Source organism: Vulpes vulpes, chromosome 14 (assembly GCF_048418805.1).
Source record: "Vulpes vulpes isolate BD-2025 chromosome 14, VulVul3, whole genome shotgun sequence".
Taxonomy (NCBI): domain Eukaryota; kingdom Metazoa; phylum Chordata; class Mammalia; order Carnivora; family Canidae; genus Vulpes; species Vulpes vulpes.
In genome coordinates, this window is record NC_132793.1 from 25,359,823 (window position 1) to 25,381,478 (window position 21,656).

The 21,656-nt window shown below is 51.7% G+C and overlaps 1 protein-coding gene across 1 annotated transcript; it reads right to left on the reverse strand.

The window, feature by feature from the left end:
• Positions 1 to 4,312: 4,312 nt before the first annotated feature.
• BPIFB6 (BPI fold containing family B member 6) lies at positions 4,313 to 16,647 on the reverse strand. Its single transcript, XM_026009651.2, has 15 exons — positions 16,548 to 16,647; positions 15,146 to 15,245; positions 13,947 to 14,051; positions 13,322 to 13,471; positions 13,110 to 13,173; positions 12,597 to 12,657; positions 11,719 to 11,810; positions 10,746 to 10,922; positions 9,613 to 9,666; positions 9,064 to 9,237; positions 8,211 to 8,278; positions 6,723 to 6,768; positions 5,757 to 5,820; positions 5,063 to 5,139; positions 4,313 to 4,428 (listed from the first exon to the last, which is right to left on the reverse strand). The coding sequence occupies exons 1-15, from the start codon at positions 16,645 to 16,647 to the stop codon at positions 4,396 to 4,398; spliced, it is 1,365 nt and encodes a 454-aa protein (XP_025865436.2). The 3' UTR covers positions 4,313 to 4,395.
• Between the last annotated feature and the right edge of the window lie 5,009 nt (positions 16,648 to 21,656).

Genomic DNA, 21,656 nt, shown 5'->3' on the forward strand with positions numbered 1-21,656 from the left:
TGCTGTATACTGCTCCGGCACGTGAACACACCGCAGTTTGCTTATCCATTCTCCTGCTAGAGGCGCCTGGGCTTTCCAGTTGTTGCCGATTATGAATAAAGCTGCCTGGAACATTCTTGTCAAGTCTTCGTGTGGGCCTATGTTTTTATTTTTCATTTCTCTCAGGTAACTAGCCAGGAGTGAGATTGCTGGAGCGCAGTGGTGTGTGCGCAAGAGGAGCTTCCCCAGATACCGCCAGGGCTCTCCAAGGTGGCTCTGCCATTGGGTGCTCCCGCCGGCAGTCTGGGGGGGCACTGCTGCTCCTTGTCCTCACCTGGGCATCTCCAGAGTTTGTAAGACACTTATCTGAAGGAAGAGGAGGCAAAGCCAGCACTCGCTATGTGCAAGACACTGAAGTGTGAACCCATCAAATCTCCCCCAATGGCCCGTGGGATCAACATGTCCTAAACTCCCTGTCCTAAACTCAGGGAGCCACATCCCTGAAGGGGAAGCCACTGGCCAGAGCTTAACCAGGAGGCCAGCAAGGCCATCTGACTAACACTCCCCGTTTTAACCAGCCTGGCCCCTTGGATGAGAGAAAAGTGCTATCTAGTCTGACTTGCCTTACCTGCCAACCTTCCTTCTAGACTCTGCCCCAGAGAAGACTCCAATCACCATCAACACCCCCAGACACCTGCAAGCTGGGGCCCAGGCACCCAAGTCAAGTCAGAGATTGGTTCTGCCCATGGGAACTGAAATACATATATCCAGGCCCCACCTTACCACCGTGACCTAGGAGGCCAGGGGTGAGGGGCCTGGGAACTGGCAGGTTTAACAAGCCTCTGGGGCCAATCTGATGTGCAGCCATATGAAGAGCCCTGCTGAAGGTGATGGGGAGCCAAGGAAGGGATTAGAGCAGGGGAGGGACTTGCAAAGGACAAATACTCCAAAGGCATTTGCTCCTAGAGTGCAGGCTGGAGCCAGAATTCCAGGGTTCAAACCCCAACTCTGTTACTCACTGTCAAGTGACTTCCCTTACAGAGCTGCAATTTCCCCGTCTGCAAATTAGGTGCCCACCCTCACCTGAGCCATCTGACTCTGAGGACAAATATCCTGAAAATGGACTTTAAGACATTAAGAAAGGGTGCTCAAGGTGCCTGAGATGATGGCAAAATCCCGGGAGGTTTCCCAGAGTTGAGAGTGGGTTGGGACAAGAGAAGGCAGGATGAGTGGTGACTGAGGTGGACACAGATTTGGGGAACATTGTGTGATGTTCATCTTCCCAGGGCTGGGCTACATGGCAGGCCTCGGAATCAAGAGCTGTGAGCCCAGGTTCAGAAACCTGAATCAAAGACCCTCTTCTTTCTCATTCTGTGACCTCAAGCCAATCACACACCTTCTCTGGATCTTGGTTCTTTCCTCTCTTCCTTTCTTTCTTTCTAGATTTTATTTATTCATGAGAGAGGCGGAGACATAGGCAGAGGGAGAAGCAGGCTCCCTGTGGGGCGCTGATGTGGGACTCGATCCCAGGACCCCAGGATCACAACCTGAGCCAAAGGCAGATACTCTACCATTGAGCCACCCAGGCGCCCTCAGACCTTGGCTTCTTTATAGGAGGATGATGCATCCCGCTGCTGACTGTGGAGGACAGGGAAGGAGAAAACTCAGACTCAGGCAGACAGAGTTCATATTCCATCTGCATGCCTGTGTGCCCTTAGGCCAGTCACTTCACCTCTCTGAGCTTCCACTTCTTCATGCATGGCTGGGAGAGATGGGGGAATCCCTGGATGGCTTAGGGGTTAAGTGCCTGCCTTCGGCCCAGGGTGTAATCCTGGAGTCCCGGGATCGAGTCCCACATCAGGCTCCCTGCATGGAGCCTGCCTCTTTCTCTGCCTGTGTCTCTGCCTCTCTCTCTCTCTCTCTCTGTCTCTCTGTGTGTGTGTGTGTGTGTGTGTCTCATGAATAAATAAAATCTTTAAAAAAATAAACATAAAAAATAAATTAAAAATAAATAAGGCTGGGAGAGAACAGGAAGTGAGCAGTATTTATGGGCACAGGGCTTCCCTTGCCAGCTCAGCCCCCATTTCCCCCAGGGATTGCTGGTAACTGACCGCTCAGAAAATGTTGAAATCAGATTAGAGGTGAGAGCATCTGAGCCCTTTCATTCCCCAGATGGGAAGACCGAGGTCCGCAGAAGAGCTGTCGTTTGTCCAAGGCCATGCACTGTCCTGGTCATACCAAGGTGAGAGCCCAGGCCTGCTGACTCTCACAGATTTGTGCCTTGGTTTCTCCATCTGAGCACTGGCCTGGGGAGGTTGGCAACGAGGCTTCAGATGGCCATAAGCATACTGTAGGAACATCCGAGGGCGGGACTGGGGGAGTGGAGGGGCGTCTCTGGCATGCCCAGGGTAGGCATTCAGCCACCCCCAGATCGCCCAGACCTCTCTATCTGCCAGGCCTGCCTCAATGCTGCCATTGTACCAGCACTGGAGAAATGATGGGTGATGGGATTAGGCCTGCGGCGGGGGCCAAGGAGACAGCTCTGGTATCTGGGCCACTGCGAGGGAGGGCCCGCCCTCCTCTGTGGCATGGGTCTGGGCCAGGCTGGGCCCAGGGCAAACCTGCCAGGGCCCCACAGGCTCTGGGAGTGCTGGCTTCCCAACCAGACCTCTGGCCACACCATACCACCCACAGACATGGAGCCCCACCTTCACAGACCCACCCAGACCCCCCACATACAAAGGCTCGCTCCCCGGGAGACTAGGACACTCTAACAGACACACGGCTACCAACCCAGTCATTTCCAGGCCTGGAGCGCCAGTTGATCACCCCTTATGTACATTTTTTTTTCAAAGTTATGGGGTTTTTTTTTTTACATTCTAGCAAATGACACTGATTTTTAGGGTCCATGTAGAATAGACTTATTTTAAAATGTATTATTCATTTTATTATGTATAAGCATACATTTACTTTTATTTCTTCTTTCTTTATTTTTAATTGAAATATACTTGACATATAACCTTGTGGAAATTGAAAGTGTACAACACTTGCTTTTAAAAGGAGTCAACTTAGAGAACAAATAGCGGTGCCAATCTTAGAAGCGTGATTGCTTCTAAGGGAAGATATGACAAATACTGGGAGCTGGTCCTCACACAAGAATGTCTGTGAGACGTGGAAATGCCCCTGGCACAGGCTCCATATACAGAAACACACAGACACACACACACACACACAGGTGAACACCAGAGATCTTTTCACACACGAACCTCTATGACTGGACCCTCCCGTCTGCACACATGCCCCGGCCTGTCCTGATCCATTGGCTGCTTATACAATGTTTATACATTGACAGGTGCTCACAGACACATGAGCTTGCACTTGGTCATGCACAATTAGCACCCTCTCCCCAACTTCGACCACACACACTTGTTCACATTTCTCTCAGCTTCAAAAACTCATCAAGACTAACATTTATTGAGCACTTACTGTGTGCCAGGCACTGCGCTAATGAGCACTTTTTATCGTTTTATTTATTAAAACCCTAGGACAACGCCACAGAAGTCGGTACTGTCATCATTCCCGTTTTACAGGTGAGAAAACAGAGAAGCGAAGGGACTTGCCCAGGGCACATAGTACTGAGGGGGTAAAGCCAGGATTTGAATCCAGGCAGACTGGCCCAAGAGCCCAAATTCCAATGCCAGCCCTGTCCCCTAACTTGCCAGGTAGCCTTGGGCCAGATGTTCTACTTCTCTGAGCCTCAGCTCCTCATCCATGAAATGGGTACAGTCCTCACATTTCCTCAAGTGTTGTGAGGACTGGACTGGCTGACTCAGGAGAGTTCCAGGAAACACACTGGGCTTCTGCAGGCTCCCTGTGTACAGGCCATCCTAACACAAGATGTGGGGCAAGCAGCTGAGATGGGCTGAGAGGAGCTCCGCCACTTGCTAGCTGTGTGACCTGGTGAAGGGAGTTAGCCCTGCGCCTCTACTTCCTCATCTGTAAAGTGGGAACGGTCATGGTTGCGTGAGTGATTCAGTGGACGAAATGAGATGGTACAAGTAAAGCCCAGAGCATGGCATTCAGCAAGCACTTCATATATGCCCATGCCTGCCCCCCAGGCTGTGACCAGCATCCTTCAGACCCCAAGCTGGTCTGATACCCCAAAATTCACTGAAGGGCAAGTTTGAAGCAGATGTCAGTTTACTACAAATAAAGAGATCGAACCATCAGATGTTCATGAAGATCTTTCTCCTGTTTATTGCCAAGGCCCAGCCCAGGCCTGTCCTGCTCACTCCTTATCAAAGGAGGAGGCCACTGGCCGTAGGGGGCCGGGCCCACAGGCTCCAGATGAGGCTCCTCCAGAGGGCGCAGCTGAGTGGTGGTGTGTGGGCAGCTGGCAGACAAATCCTGCCCTTGTCAGTTCAGCTTCAACTTCAGGACCAGAGCATTCTGGAAGGAAACAAAGGGCCAGGTGGGGTGAGGGACTATGGGCAGGGGCTACCCTCCACACAGGAAGTGATGGCTCAGGTCAGTGGCCGGGAAATGGAAGCCAGGGTGGTGTGTAGGAGCAGAGGATAAACTAGACCTGCGTGTGGCCCTTCATGTCTCTAAAGTCAGTTTTCTCGACGGTCAGGTAGGGACAGCATCCCTACCTCCCAGAGTGGAGAGATCAAACGAGAAAAATGTACATTTAACACTCCCAGCACAATACGTGGCATGCGACGTAAAGCTAATATTCATTACACACTTACTGTATGACTTTAGGTAAATTATCTCAATAGCTCTCTGAGGTGGATACACCCATATTAACATCCCTATTTTAAGCAACAGATAAAGGTCATGTTATTTGCCCTGGGTGCCAGAAAAGGAAAGTAGCCGAATTCAGGTTTCCACCTGGGGAGCCCCTGGCCAAAGGAGGCCCAGGTTCTGAGGGGCAGGGTCTTGCTCAAGGGAGTGGCAGGATCCTGCGATGGCCCCTGCCCTTCTCAAGGCTCCTCCCTCTAGGCTGTGAGAGGCAGGCTCTCGCTCATCACTCATTGGCCAAAAGTACTGACTGACTCCTTTCCTTGGCTCCTTTCCTCACCTCCACTAGGTCCAGCTCTGCCAGGTTGTAATCCATGTCCAGAAAGTCCGGAAGTGGGAACCCGACTTGGAGCACATCTGAGAAGCACAGAGTCATTTTAGGTGGCTGCTCTGCAGTTGACTGATTACTCCTTTAAGCCACTCCTTGGTCACCCAGAACAGAGCAGCGGGGAAAGAGCACAGGGATTCATTCATGACATCTGCCAGCCGCCCAGGCATAGAGAACAGGAGCCCGATCTCCACGTATTCACATTCCAGGTCTGGACCAAGATCTGACTCATGGTATGGAGTCAAGAGCCCAGGATTCTGGACGCGTGGGTGGCTCAGTGGTTGAGCAGCTGCCTTCGGCTCAGGTCGTGATCCTGGGGTCCTGGGATCGAGTCCCACATTGAGCTCTCCTCGAGGAGCCTGCTTTTCCCTCTGCCTGTATCTCTGCCTCTCTGTGTTTGTCTCTCATGAATAAATAAATAAAAGGGAAAAAAAAAAAGCCAAGTGTCCCAAACTGTGGGAGGGGCCTTTGGCCCCAAGCAGGTGACATTGAGACAACATCAAAGACCCAGCAATTACCACCCACTCCCTCTTCTCCTCCTGTATCTGGGATCAATGAAGGGGCTTTGAGACCACCCAGGTGGCATCCCCTCCCGTTTGCAGCGCTTCTTGCCACCAACAAAATCAAAGCCTACTTGAGCCCTCACCGTTGACGACTGGGACGTACGCTTCCCGGAGATAGTCAGTAATGAAGTCAGTCAGTTTCTTCTCCTGGGGGTAAGAGGGAAGGCGAGCATACCCACATCCCATTGTTCAATTCAATTCAACAGATTTTTGCAGCCCTCACTTCAGCTGGGTCTGGAGACCACAGGAATGAATATAGAGACATCAGATTGTCCACCTAGCATCAAAACTGCACCGGACCCTGTCTGACTGTAGGCTGATGACCTACATCTCCACTTAGTCCCTACTGAGTGACATATGGGCCTTGGGTCATGGTGCAGGCACGGAGGAATTTGGGACACAGTGGGTGACCTATGGACCCCATTTTGCTCCTGCAGAAAACTCAGCAGTTACAATCAGTCATTCATTCACTACTTCTCTGTACCTCAGTTTTCCCATCCGTGAAAGTGGAATATAATAGTACCTATGCAGAAGGATTCAGCAAGTTTACATAAGCACAGCGGAAGTGCCCAGGAAGTGCTATTGTTGTTATTATTATTCTCGGTGCCTACTGGTCAGGCTCTGTCTTGGGTCCTGAGGCTACAGAGACTAATAAAAATGATAGCTGGGCCAACCAAGCCAGTCCAGGCTGCTACTATGCATTACAGTGTTATTAAAATCAATCCAGGAAAAATAAATAAAATAAAATAAAATAAAATAAAATAATAAAATAAAATAAAATAAAATAAAATAAAATAAAATAAAATAAAATAAAATAAAATAAAATAAATCCAGGGAGATGTCCAGAGTCTATCCAGAGAAGAAGATGAACTTAGAGAGGCTAAATGAATTTCCCAGAGTAACACAGCAAATCAGCTGCCCCAAGTCCTACAGTGAGCTGCTTTATTTACTTGATCTCCTTTTCAGGGCTCACACCTGCAGTGGCAAGTAAGAATAGGCACAGTCATGCCCTCAAACCAGACCAGAAAAGAAGCACTTGAGATACTTACATTGAAAGCACCAATCGATGAGGACTTCCGCGATAGGCTCAGTAATCTGCATGGGGTTGTGGGGGGACAAAGAGAGGGCAGGACAGTCAAAGCCACACTCATGGCCCTGGATAAAGGGGATCTCAAACACCTACAACCCCTCCCTGGTGCAGAAGTTCCAGTATGGCCTTCAGACCAGGTGCTCATAAACCCCTGCTTGGATGCTTCTTATGACAGACACTCATCATCTTTCATCACAGCCCATTTTGTTTCCTACAGCTCAAAACGTTTCCTTTTCTCATTGTTCTTGACTCTTCCCTCTGAGACCCCCAGCCATATCTGTGCTCTTGGCCAAGGCCAGGTATGCAGAGGTTTGCTGCCCAACGAGTCAGCCTCATATCCTTGCAGGACACAGGATTAGGACTCTTCATGTAACTACCCCCCTCCCCTGCACAGCCTCCAGTAAGCACTGATACATGATGGCATCACAACAGGCAATGTGATGGTCATCTGGCAACTTTATCGTCTCAAATTCTGTTCTCTATACCAGTAGCAGATCTCCCCATTTCCACTCTCATGCCAAGACATGCAGAGCCCCAGGCCTGGTCAATCAGAGCATTCCATCTCTGGAGTCAGTGATTAGTTTAGGGATCATGTGATCCCTGCTAAACCATTGAGAAGAGCCTTCATAACAGTGAGAACTATTGGACAAGAGGCCTCTCTTGGTGTTGGGGTCCCTTTGCCACCACCTGGCAAGAGAATTTAGCCAACAAACTGGACAGCAAATACCAAGAGAGGAGGGATATCCTGAGGACTTTGTGCACCTAAGACCCAGCCATGTCTGAAATTAAGATATACCCCTAGAGTTTTCAGTTATGTGAGCCCAAAGATTCCCTTTTGGGGAATTCCGAGTTAAGTTGAAATTGTCTCTCGTGCTAAAAGAATCCTAGACTGAGACAAGTCAGCTCAAAGATTAAGACAAATATAAAAAGTAATGAGTAACTGGATGTGAAAGCATGATGTTGAAGTAGGATAATGAATATAATGTATGGAGCCAGTGCCTCACATATAGACAGCTCTATAAATGCTAGCTGTTATTAGTAGAAGGGCAGGCTTCCAGGAGGAGGTGGCATTTGAGGGGGGTGCTTAGTGGCAGGTGGCATTTGGATGACACAGGCAAAACTCTATCAGTGGAAGAGGAGATAGGGACCCATGATCAGACTCACTGTACAAGAGCCTAGTGGAAGAGGGGGAGCAGAGGTGGGAGAGTTTGATAAGGGCCTTGAGTGCCAAGCTAAGATTTGAGAAAAGATCGTGCAGATGAGGGAGAGCTACTGGGGATTCTAGAAAAGGCATATGGCCAGAGCAGCCTGGCAGTGTGGACCATGCTGGATGAACCCGAATGGTTCTGGAACCGGTGCCAGGAAGAACCTAGAGCAGAAAACCAAGTGCTGTTGGTGATGCCCATGCAGGGGAACAGACGCACCAGGATGGGCAGCAGACTCCTACCTGTCCAGAGAGGTGACCATCTGCAGCCGGTTCTCATGAACTGAGTACTGGATTTTCAGGTTGAAGTGCTGGCAGGAGGTGGATGGGGCAAGAGCAGAAAGAAGGCAGTGGGATAAGGGCTGGTAAAACCAGGGGCTCTACTACCTTCCCAGCACCATGTCATGGCAAAGCAGTGGTCCTCCTCTCTGCCCAGCCCACCTTCAAGAACGGAGTCCAGTAGTCTCCTCGTGCCCCGAGCCCAGGCTCCCCATCTTCTCTGTACCTGCCCCAGGACAGGAATCTCAAAAATATCTGGCACACTACTGGTCCTTGTGCACGCCATGTTACTGCTCCAGCCTTTGTACATCCTGTGATCTCTACCTGGAGTGTCTTCCATTAGCAGCCTCCCCAGCATCAACCCTTTCCCTGGCCAGCTGCTGTTCAACCTTCAAAACATAGCTCAGGCAACTCCTGCTCTGGGAAGTCCTCTGTGATTTCCTCATCTAGATTTGGGATCTTTCTAGGTTCCCATATTGCCCTGGGTGAACTCTTCTCAGTCTTTGTAGATGCTAATGAATGTTGGAGGGAGGAAAGGGGGAAGAGAAGGGAGGAAGAAGAAGAAAGGGAGGGAGAGAGGAGAGAGAAAGAAAGGATTCAACTATTGACTCTCAGTTTGTTGATCTTTCTAGCCATTCAAAGGTTAGGTGGCAGAGCCAAGGATCAGACATCAGGTGACAGCTCCCAGGATCAGGATCACATAATTGGGATTAATTAAGGATCTTTTAATCCATTACTTGGCTATCAACTAAAATCCTACATTCCAGCTTTGAATATCCAGAAGGTGGGGCCTAAATGGGAAACAGATTCTACTCACAGTTTCCAGGAGAAAGAGGGATACAGAGGCCTTGCCCCGCCGCCGAGCAGCAAACATCTCCAGGGTGCCATGGAGGTGCAGATGGCTGTTGCCTGTCTTCATGGTGACCTTGGGGGGCTTGTTTATCCTGATCTGAGTCATCAACGGCTTTGGCTTGGGATAGGCTTTAGCTACCTACAGAAACCAGGACACTCTCCTCAAGGCCCACCCTCAGACGAGAGGTGTCTGTTGAAACCAGGAGTCCATCATGAAATAGGTGATTGCTACCTTGGACACAGGAAACATGACCTGCAAGCGCTGGGATGTGTCTATCAGGAAATAAAAGAGGCAAAACAAGCAGTCTGGCTCTTATCAGACACAGAAAGTACAACTCACAAAAGCTGAACTGTTTCTATGCTGGACCCAAAGAGTACTTTATGGAGAAGTCAGGATGATTTCACACCAGACAAGGGAAATGTGGCCTTGAAGCTGCCTTTCAAATCCCTTGTCCCTTCAACAGGAGAATAGGGCAGGGGAGGTGTGGTGATCATAGGGAGTCAGGGCACTCACTTTAGGGATGAAGGCAGCCAGTGTCTTTGTGGTTTGTGGGGGCAGCTGACCAATCTGTAAAATAAAAGCAAGATTAGGATTTCTGAAGCCTTCCCCCACCCATTCTAACAGACACCTCCTCTGACTCTATAAGGTAAGCACTCTGAGGTTCCCTCCATCATCATATTATCACTCTGTGATTAAGTAGATAAGGAACTCCTGGGTAGACCGGACTATGGCTTACACATCCCAATGTCCATGGCTCTTAGGACAAAGTCAGATGCTGAGGAAATGTTGGATGAAAAAGTGGCAGACAGATGGGAGAATGGATGAATGTGATGTATGAGAGGAGTGTGGGCAGATGGATTTGGGAGTGAATAGATGAATGGAGAAATGGATCAACAAATGAGTGCTGAGTGGATGTATGAATGGTTGGATGAGCACATACGTAGGAGAACAAGTAATAGATGGGCAGGTGGACAGATGGGTGGAGGTATCAAAGGAATGATGGATGGGAAGATGAGTGGGTGAAAAGATGTGGAATGGTCTGATAAATGGATGGGAAAGTGTATAAAGAATGGATTGATAGGTGGAAGGATGGATCAAAAAGTACATGGATGGATGGTGGGTGCATGAATGGGAGGATGAATGGATGGATCAGTGATAATGGATGGAAGGATGGATGAATGGATAGAGGAGTAGGAGGAAGGATAATGGAGAGTTGACTGGGTAGATGAGTAGGTAGTTAAGGACAGATGTACAGACTTACTTATTCAGTAGAATCAGATCCTGTTCTAGATGTGGATGATATTAAGGGTGGATGGATGCTAGGGGGAAGGATAGAGTCTAGGGCATGAATACATGATAGCGAGATGAATGGATGAGTGACTGATGACTGGGTAAAAAGAAGATGGATTGATGGCCAGTGCATGAGAGTTGTAGGCTGATGGATAAATATCTGCTTGCATGGACAGTTGGATGGATGAATGAGTAGATGGTGGTTACATGGGCAGAGAGATGGTGGGTGTTGGGGCAACCTGATGATAGAAACCCAAATAAGTCCTGGATCTCTGAGTCTTGGCGCTGCCCAGAACCCCAGGATAATTCTCAGAACAGATCCACCAGTCAGGGACTTTAATTACAGGGCAGCTCACCTTCGTATCCTGGACATAAACATCCAAAGACTTCTGCAGAAGGGCCAGCTCTGCGGTGAGGAAGGTGGCCGAAAGCAGCAGCTGTGAGGAACCTTCAGCATAGTCCTCGGGGAACTCAAAGACCTCCCCGTCATCAGCAAGCTGAATGGTGTTACCCTCTTGCTGCTGCACCACAGGCTGTGGGAGGGAACAGGGAAAGAGATGCTCAGCCTTGGCCATGAAGGACTGTGGCTGGGGGCAAGACTCTGTCCTCCAAATTAAGTGGCACTCAAACCAGCCCCCAGGTCAGCAAGTCACTAGATGGTAGAGCCAAGAGCAGGCTATCCTCTCAGTGTACAGAGGGGTAACTGAAGCCCATGAGGATAAGAGAATCAGTTACTATGCCATGGGTGGTTGCTCATGGGATTGTTTAAGTAACCCCAGTTAATCTGACTGTTGAGTTAGAGTGCTCATTACAAAGAGGTGTTTTCTGTTTATTCTCAGAAGGAGGTAAATGGCAAACAACGTGGGGGAAGACCAACCACACTGGAAGAAGACTTCACAGGGAGATGGTATTGTGGGAATTTTCTGCCCATTCCTGGAAGAGGCATCTCACCTAGTGACCTGGAGTTCTGGAGACCTGGCTGAGGACCCAATTCTGCAACCAACTCACAGTGAGACCCTAGCCAAGTCCTGCGTCCCCTGGGCCCCAGTGTTCCCATCTGTACAACTGGTGACCACTCATTGGGAGAAGCACACCTTAGAGAAGGTGTGAGTGTGGGGTCAGAGGTCCTGGAAGTCAGCTCAGAACTCAGGATTCATGTTGAGAGCAGACAGTGGGAGAAGGCTTTGGTGTCAGGGAACACTCTCATGGTGGGCCCGGTCTGCCAGGGCCTGAAGGACCTCCCCCACCTCCACACCACAGTCCAGCCACTTCCTTGGCAGAAGAAGGCTGGTGAGACCCCAGTTCCCCAGTGGCCCCCTTGGCACTTACGCTGAAGTCCACTTGGATGTAGCTGGCCGTGGTGGTCGGTATGGACATCAGGATATATTTGACACTGCCCATCTGACCCACGGGCATGGGGGCTGTTCAAGAGGAGGTTCTACTCAAAGAGGTGGCCACTTGGGGACAGGTCCTAAACACTGCCACCAGCCATCTGACACATGAGCTGGCTGGGGTTCCAGGAACCCTGGCCCTCTGTGTGATCCAAGGCAAGCTGCTCAGCATCTCTGGGCCTCAACAATTTCATCTGTAGAATGGAGGCAATAGTGCCTGGCCTGCGAATCCCACTCCCCCAAACTGCTCTGCAGGCACAGAGCTTGAGAGTTTCCTAAGGGGCGTTGCAGCTCAGTCCCCACAATAGACTGGTGTGATCAGGATTCTCGGCTCTGTTTGACAGATGCGCAGACTGAGGCTCAGAGGAGTAAAATGTCCCAGGCCACACTGCTGAGCTCATGAGCCAGTTTTCTTCTTTCCCAGCCATTGGGCTTTCCTGTCACCCCACTAGGGAACACTCTAAACCTCGAGATAACAGAGGCGGTAGATCCCTTTGGCAAAGAAAAGAGTCAGGTGGCATCACTACAGGATTACTATTCAGGGTGGAAGGTCTGTGGGTGAGCCCATCATGGCTGCTGTCCTTGGAGCCTGGGTGATCATGGATAGAAGACTGGGTAGAGGACTAAGACAAAAACCCCAGAGTCCCTCAGGCTTCCCATCTGGAAAGTCAGGGGATAGACAGACACGGTGACCTTAGATCTCCTCAGTCCCAAGGCTGGGCCTGAAGCAGGTGCTTAAATGGGGAGCGGGGGCTTCAAAACTCAGCCATCCTGATGTTCTCCATGTGGGAGCGAGGCACGGCTAGTGCTACTCACCATTCAGGTTGGCCCACTTCTTGTTCACATACACCAGGACCGCGTCAATGGCTGGACACATCTGGAAGCAGAGAAGGTGCTGGGCTGAGGGGGCCCCTGGTGGAGGGCCTCACTCCTCACAGCTGAATGATGCTCCATGGGGAGACCCAAGAGCCCTGGAGGGACAAGGACTAGAGAGGAACCGAGCCCACGAGTCACACAGAGGGTCAGGGGCAGAGCCCAGAGCTCCTGACCACAGCCTATAAAATCAGCGGGGACTCGTGTTCCCCAGCAAATGGTAATCAAGGCAGGTGGACAAGCTGTGGTGTGCAGGCCACTATGTCCTCCTTCGGTGCTCATGGCAGACATCACTAGATGATCAAGGCACTTTCTCCTCCTGAGCCAGCCACAGCCTCAGAATCCTCCTCCGCTATGGCCAGTCCGTGAGGGTCACACCCACAAGAAGACACACTTGCCAGCCCCGGGGCTGAGCACCCCCATGGACGTGGGTAGAGGCTTGCTCTGGGCACTCACCATGCTGGGAAGAACCTTGTGTAGGGTGCTATCCAGGAACTTGTTGACTACCTTAGGTAGCATGCTGGACACAGAAGATGGGGACAGGACACAGATGGCAGGCAGTTAGGCTCAGGACATATGGGGACGTGACTAAGGAAGTACAGTGGCTCAGGAAGTGGGCTGCTGGGCAGGGGTGGCTCCCACCCCGCCCCCAACCCAGAGCCCCTCACTTGCTAGGCAGGTTGGTCTTCACGCTGACCAGGATGATCTCACAGCCCTCGCTCTTAAACATGGGGAGGCCCGTTTCCTCATCCTGCAGAAGCCGGTTGGTGGCTGTGATGTTCAGAACCACGATGATCTCCATGTTCCCACCCATGAAGCTGGAGGGGAGGGCAAGTAGGCATCATGGACACCTTTGCCACTGTGGCCACTATCCCTACCTCCTCTTTGCTCTGGGTCTCAGCAGCTCTGGGAAGGGGAAAGGGTGAGGCACCACCCCCACAGGCAGAGAAGAGGATGGGAGCTGCCCAAGGGCACCAAAGCAGTCTTTTTTGTTCCCTCTTGCTTTGGTGAACTCCTACACGTCCTTTAAAACCCTATTCAGTTCAGTTCTCATTATCTCCCCAAAGCCTTTTCTGATTCCCCACACACTGCTAGTGCTTCCTCTGTCCTACGTGAATCACCAGTCTGTGATCGTCTGTGCTCAGGTCTGGTTCCCACCAAATTGAGGAACCAAATATGGACCATCTCAGAACACAGCACCCAGCTGGTTCACAGTAGGTACTCGATGAGTGTGCGCATAAGAGTAAGACAGGGTCATCCTCCTCCCTTCCTCGCCTCCTCTGCCATACTCACCTCTTGCCAGTGATGGTCATGCCCGTGGACACACACTGGAAGATGCCCACCCCAGGGATGAAGTTCAATGTGATGACAGGCAGCTGCACATCCTTCACTTTCACACTGGGAAGGGATAGAGATCCACAGCAGTGAGAACCAGATTGTTGAGACCCAGGCCCTTAACCCATTTCTCCACCACCTTGTTGGGAACTCTTGGGCAAATTTCCCATCCCATGTCACAGGGATAAGCCTGCCTTGTGGGGCCGCTGTGAAACACAAAGGCTGGACACAAACCAGCTTGTACACAGAAATACTTGTCAGAAATACATGTGTGAGTCGGGACACTTGGCTGTGTGACCTTGGGCTTTGCCCTTCCCCTCTATGGGCCTTAGTTTCCCCATTGCCAAATGGGGAGATTTGCTTAGATCAGGGTTTGTCAACAGTACCACTGTTGACATCTTGGACAGAATAATTCTTTGTCGTGGGGGCTATCCTATGTCTTGCAGGATGCTTAGCAGCATCCCTGGCCTCTACCCATGAGAGGCACGAGATTCACCTCCACCCACCCAATCCAGCAAGCTGTGATAACCGAAAATGTTTCCAGACATTGCTGAGTGTCCCTTGGAGGCAAAGTCACCCCTGGTTGAGAACCACCAGTTGAGATCCAGAAAAACAAAAATAAGGCACATCTAAATCCCACCCCATCCCCATTCCTGAGCTCTCAGCAGACATTATTAATAGGCCACAGTCTATATCTATGTCTGTTCAATGCAGAGTGCTCAGAGCCCACCCTCCCCTGCATGTCATTCCAGGCAGCCTCTACTAATCTATCCCACTGGGAACTTGCAATGGAACCAATTTGCCTCATCATTAGGTGGTGGTTGATACCTTTCTGGCTCTGTCATTTGAGAACTTTTCATTCAGTTTCACATGCATTCAGTGAGCCCCTGCTGCACGCAGGGAGTTGGAGTTTGACTTCTCAACCTAACTTCCTCTTCCCAATGACCCTGCTCATAAGAGGCAGGAATTGTCTCCAGTGGATGACTGAGGTGCAGGCAGGAGCAGTGACTTACCCGAGGTCACACAGCAAGCCAATAGCAAAGCAAGGAAGAGACCCCAGGCCCTGCCCCCAACCCTGCCCCTGCTCTCCCTCCTGCCATCTTAGGTCCTGGGTACAGCATTCGCCCTGCCACCCCCGAAGCCCCTCTCCTGCTCACTTGGTGATGCCCTTGATGGGTTTCATCCCCGGCTGATTCTTGCCTGCCTCAGCTGCCATCTTTTCCAGGATGTGGCTCTCATCCATGGCGCTCTGCACCTCTGGAAGTGGGGCAGTGCCCAGAGAGATATTTAGCTGGGCTCCCCATGGCTTTCCTGTCCTGGGCCAACCTTTCTGGCATCCCAGGCACAGGCCTCTCACATGTGGCAGTACTCTGTGCCCATAGTCATTGCGCACCACTCCCCCGCCCCAGGCTGGGTGAGCCGGAGACCCAGAGAGGAGACATGCCCAGCTCCTGCCTTCCTCCAGCCTCATGAGGGAGACAGTCACCAGCAATAACAGTAACAAGTGACAAGAACCATAATACAGAGACAGCTGGAGGAGCCACAGGAGAGCTTCGGGCCAGGAAGAGAAGAACTAGGGAAGGCTTCCAGGAGGAGGTGCCATTCCAGTTGATCCTTGAAGGAGGGATAGGAATTTTCACCAGGAAGCAAAGACATAAAGAAGGCTACTCCAGGCAGAGGGCACAAAAAATGCAAAAGTGGAGAAGTGGGAAGAAGGCAACATGGTGAGTCAAGAGTGAGAAATTCAGCACGGCTGGAGGGCAGGAGGGACAAGACAGAGACTGGAGCAGTCTGCAGGGAGCGTTTCCTGGGGGACTGAAACCCAAGCTGGAGTGTGGACTTTATCCTGTGGCCAAGCCACTCTCAGCGCTGCACAACTAGGGAACTCATCTGAGAGCTATTGAAGATGCAGATTCTGCTGGTTGCCGGGGCCTGGAGGCCCCAACCCCGAGTGGCACCGTGCCAGAGACACCTGCACAACCATATAGGCTGATTCCCAGAGAGGCCAAATACCAGGCTGGAGTCAGCCCTTGACACTTGTCTGTGACCTCGTGTCCCTTGCAGTCATCGAGCTAGGTGGTGGCAAAGAACTTTTACTCAAGTCCCTCCAGGAGATTTTAATCTCACATTTCATTTGATCTGCCCAGGCAAGGACAAATCACCCTATTTGACATTTCTTTACATTTTACATTTACAGAAGAGCCAACAGTAACACAGAGCAGTAACATCTTGCCTGAGGTCACACAGCACATTGTTAGCAGAGCTGGGATTTGGCTCCTGTCTGTCTCCCCCACAGCCCATTTATGGCCACCAGGCCCACTGTCAGGGCCAGGAGAGGCTCCAGGGAAGCAGGATTTCCAGCTCTGTCTCCAGCTTGTAGAGGGACCTTGGATAAGTCACCCCAATTTCTCTGGGCCTCGGGTTCCTCCTCTGTAAAATTGGAGGAATAGTATCATTTCTGCTAACTTTGAGGATCATGGGATGCTCAAGGCCATGCGAACAGGAGTGGGCACCACATGCTACCTGCCCCCAACCCCACACCCGGGCCCACCAACTCACCGTGGTTCATGACGTCCATGCCCAGCCGCAGCAATGCCCCGGGGTCAGCTCGGGTGTGGGTCAGCAGGCCACAGAGTGCCAGAAACAGGATCCACAGCATGACTCCACCTGTACTGTGGGGCCAGAATTGGGTGCAGTGCCTCCTAGACCCTGGTTGCCCTGGGGACCTCCCATGCTCCAGAGGAGAACAGGCCTCCTGTTCTCTTGGGGATCCAGGAGCCTCTGACCCCCAGCCAGTTCAGCAAACCTCACTACTGAGGGGGTCAAAGAATGTCCAGATTAACCATAGGGCCTCCAGGGCACCCCAGGAAGGTCACTTCCAGGTCTAAGCCTCAGTTTCCCCATCTGTAAACATGATGCATTCTGACCAGCCTCCATTATGGGGTTGGTGGGATGTTCAGCTGCAGTTTTTCATAAGTTCAAGTGCAGCTCCATGCCAGACAATGCTGGGGCTGCGCAGGGGACTGGGAACTCCCACGACAGTATGGGAATGGGGGAGACGTCTGCTTCCCCCATGCTGACACTACAGCCAAGGGCATCCACCCCTTCGTTCGCTCAGTCTCACTTCCAGAAATGTCAGCTCACAGCTCCTGAAGGCCCCTTGAGATTGCCACACCAGAAGGGAAACTGAAGCACACCCCCAAGGTCTCATAGGCAGTGAGTAGAAAGCAGAATAAGGACCTCCCCGGGCCCTTCAAGTATCCAGAAAAACCTCACCCCATCCCTGGACTCCAGAAATCCGTCTCTCCTACTTACCAAGACCTGAAATTCTCCCAAGCGGAGGCCAGGTGTTTATTGCAGGTTTGAGCTGTGGCTGAAAAGAATTAAGGAAGGACCACAGGGCCTGCCCTGGCCAGTGTCACCCAGAGAAGGGGAGTTCCAGCTGGGCTCCTGCTAACAGCAGGCTTGGCCACTGAGGGCTCTATGGACCCACAGAGATGGGTACCTACTGGGGCCGCCTCCCTGGCCAGAGCCCATACCTGCATTCATTCATTCACCTCACACTTATTGAGTGCCTACTATGTGCCTGGCATACCGGGTCGCAAAGTACACATGGCAGAGATAGTCCTGCTCCTCCTAAATCTTAGAGAGGCAATAGAGTGGGATAAAGTGTGTGTGTGTGTGTGTGTGTGTGTGTGTGTGTGTGCACCTGTGTGAGCACCTGCATGCTCACCTAGGGCATGTCAGGTGGGGTGGTCTGACATTTAAGGCTGAGACCTGAAGGATGAGAAGAGGGAGACCATTGAAGCCTACAATCCATATTTGCTAAATGAAAGGGGGATCTCTTTCTCTCTCATCCCATTCAATTTTTAAAGATCTGTCTGGGGTTAAACACAATCAGTCTTAGTGTTTTCTCAAACCCTATGAACACACACATTCATGCACCATGGGCATGTGTGGGGTTCGTGCATGCCCAAGGCCAGACCTCTTTGAAAATGTCCAGAGGTCCTGTGAAGAAGTTCAGTGTCAGGGTGACAGAGATGGAAGGGGCTTGGTAAGGTCTCCTCCAGCCCCAGCCCTATCTTCCAGCCCCAAAACAGCATCACCTCAGTCTCTCCAGTCCCAGGCCAGAACTATTGCCAGCTGTTAAGGCTACTCCTGCACAATTTTTTTTTTTTTTGCCCTTTTCTTATACTAAGCAGCCTGGGGTTACAGGGTCATGTAAGTGTTTCTGGGACAGTCAATGCCAGGGTTTTGTTTCTGGCTTTGCTTGTCCTTTGTCTAGGCTATTCCTCCTTCTTAGAATGCCCTCCCCATGCTCTTACCCATCCACAGCCTGCTGACCCCTCAAGTCCTAATTTCAGCCTTTGCCTCCTCCACCAGGAAGCCTTCCCCAACCACCCCGAGTCCCAAAGATCACAGCTTGAACTTCACTGTATTCTTAATCCATCCCACCCAAGATGAGTGTCTTCTGATGTCCCCAACTCATCCTTTGCTCACACATCTTCCTCGATCAGAAGTCTCTGCCTGGAAAATGCCTAGATCCCCATTCCCTACCCCTGTCACACCAGCTCAGCCCTGAGCTCCTGCAAAGCAGGATCTCCATGGTCTTCCCTCAGCCTCAGCTGGAACCCAAGGAGGCCCCTCAGATCTTCTGGCCTAAGTCCTGCAGCATCTGAAGATTTCAATGTTCAGTAGCTTCCTGTCAGGTGGGGAGCACCAGGCAGGGGTCGGGACATAGATCCAAGCCCTGACCTTGCCACCCACTTGCGTGTGATCTCAGGCAAGTCCATTCTGCTCTCTGGGCCTCACTGTTCTCATCTGTAAAATGACGGGGCTGGAGAAGACAGTCTGGGGGGAGTTCCACGGATGGGGCCTGTCCTTACCTTGCTGAGCCCAGGGATATCCTGCAGATGACTGACCTCTACCTTCTAACCCTGGGATGAGAAAGTCCTTATATTCAAGAACCTGATTAGCTGTTTGGGTAATTAAGGGTTTAATAAGGCCCAGATAATTATCTAGAGGCCCAAAGAACAGGAGCTCCGATGCTCACGTGATGTTTCAGTCTGTTCCAATGTAAATAACACAGAGGAGGAGGGTAGCTGGGGAGCCTGGGTGGCTGCACGGGGGTAGGCGCTGGGGAGGGGATGATGCGGTGGCCTTAGCAGGCATAGGGCTCACACCGCCCCCCTCCTAGGCTCAGCACCTCCCATGAGGCTGGACACATAGCTGGCACTCATCGGTTTCTTCCACAAACATTTATTGAGAACCTATTGTGTGCCAGGCCTGTGTAGGGTGCTAGGAGTATTGCATTGAGCTAGGCTGTTGGGAGCCTCCAGTGGGGGAGATAGGCATGCCACAAATCAACAATCACAGAGCCAGGTCATTCCTGGGGAGGTGAGGTGGGTGGAAACTGCTGAGCTGGAGGGATGGGTTAAGAAGGGAAGACAGTGGTTGACATTAGAGCTGAAGACTCCTGGGGCAAAGGGTGTTGGAGCTGAGAGGTGAGCAGAGCCAGCTCTGCAAGGCAGTTGGAAAGGTGTTTCAGGCCAGTGCCGGCAAGTGCAAAAGCCCAGCAGACATTGCTGGACCATCTGAGACACACAGAGGGGGCCAGGAGCTAGTGGCCCCATGGGGGATCATCAGAGAAACCCTCCTGGAGGAAATGCCAGGAGCTAGTAAATACCAGGTGAGCTTCTCTCAAGGTCTGAACCTAGAGAACAATGAAGGCAGGGTGATCCCAGGGCCACACCCAAGCTGGCCATAAAGCAGGGGCTTGGGTGTCTAGCCTCTGGAGTGCTTTTCATGATGCCCTAGGAGGCCTGGCTAGGTGCAACTTGAGAGTGATGGAGAATCCCAGGGGGCTGCTGAAGGACTGAGGTTTTCCTCCTCCAGTCCACAGGGAGCCCACAGCTCTGGAAGATGGAGGAAGCTACTGTGGCCAATGTGTACCTGGGGCCATTGAGGCCAGACAGGGCAAGAGCCTGCCTCAGGTAAGCGGGAATGAAGCCAGGCTGGGACAGGAGGAGAGAAGGGGAGAGGTTGGCCCAGCCAGGCTCCATCCTGATCTGAGCCCTGAGCTGGAGGAGCCAGCCTACAGATAGCATCGTTTTATCCCTGCTGCTCCGCCCCCGACAGACAGAAGGACAGACAAATCTCACCTCCTCCTGCCCCAGTGTGCCTCAAGTCACCTGGCCCTCCCTGCCTCCCCCGGGGCCACCCTGGGTACTGTGGAGAGAGCAGGGAGGCAGGAAGGACACGATGGGGGCGGCTGGAGAAACCCCCTTGCCTGGGTCCAGCGATCTGGGCCAGCCACCTCACAAGCTGTATGACCTTGAGCTGCTGTTTTATCCCCTCTCTAATGAGGGAGAATAACAACAGGCTTTCTGAGAGGGAAAAGGATATTCATGTTGCCTGTTGCCCTAAGTTCAAAGTAAATTGGTTGTAACCAAGTTCTAATGGCCAGATAGGAGGCAAGCTCCCCCAAAATAAATTTACTCTAAGAAAACAGAGAATCTTTCCCGCAGCCTTGGATCACCACATGGCTTCAGGGTTCCCAGGGGAAGACTGGTCCTGCAAGCTTGTGGCTGGAACTGCTGAAAGCACCTCTGACCCAGCTATGGTTCTGCTGCTAATAATAGCAGTAAGAGGGCCCATTTACTGTGCCCGTGCCCCGAGTACGGCATCGAGCTAAGTGTTTGATCTGCACTAGAGTATTTAAACCTCAGGACTGCCATATGAGATGGGCACTTTGACAATCTTCTCCATTTTACAGGTAGAGAAACTGAGGCTGAAGGTCGAGTCACTTGCTCAAGATCATACAGCAAGAGATGGTACCACCAGGAGCTGAATCTGGATCTCGGGGACTCCAGATCCCAGGCCAGGACTTGTTAAAGCATGGCCAAGAGGGCTCGCGTCTGCCCACCTGACCTCCCTACCCCACACCCTGGCATTGCCCCACCTGGTCCCCTACAACATCTACCCCACCACTGCTGCAAATTCAGCCATTCTCTGGGACCCACTGTGGCTGCTTCCCCCAGGGAGCCCTCCTGTCCCCCTCGTCCCTCTGCCTCTCTGACACTGAAGATTTGGGTCCTAAAGCTCAGGGCCATCTTTACCCTTCCCTGCAGATGCTTTGGGGACCCAGCAAAGGTGACACCCACACCTGTCTACGGGGATTGGTCTCCACATGGCTTCCTGGGGCCACGTGTGAGCTACTCACTAACCACACATTTATTTATGTGCACTTGCCATGTGCTGGGCTCTGTGAGGGAAACCCCAGAAGCCAGCAAGCAGGGTCTGAAATTAAAGGACATCAGATTCACCAGGGCAGAGGGGTTTGGGTGTGACCAGGGGAGGCAGCATCTGAGCTGGTGGACAGATGCAAACCTGGTTCAGGTTCAGGTGTCCTGGGGAGAAAGAGCAAGGGCAAAGGCTTAGAGAGGAAGTGTGCAAGGTGTGTGTGGCCAGGTAGGGGTGGGTATCTGTGAAGGAGCCAGAGGTGTGAGGAGGCAGGCCTTGTGACTGCCCCTCTGCTCTGAATGCATCCTCCCCTCTCATCCTATGATAAATGAGGAAATTCCTATCAGCATTTCCCCTTCAGGGTGAGTGGGATGACCCTTCTCAGTTGCAAGCTCCAGAGGCGCTTCCTGCGGGGTTTCCTGTAGG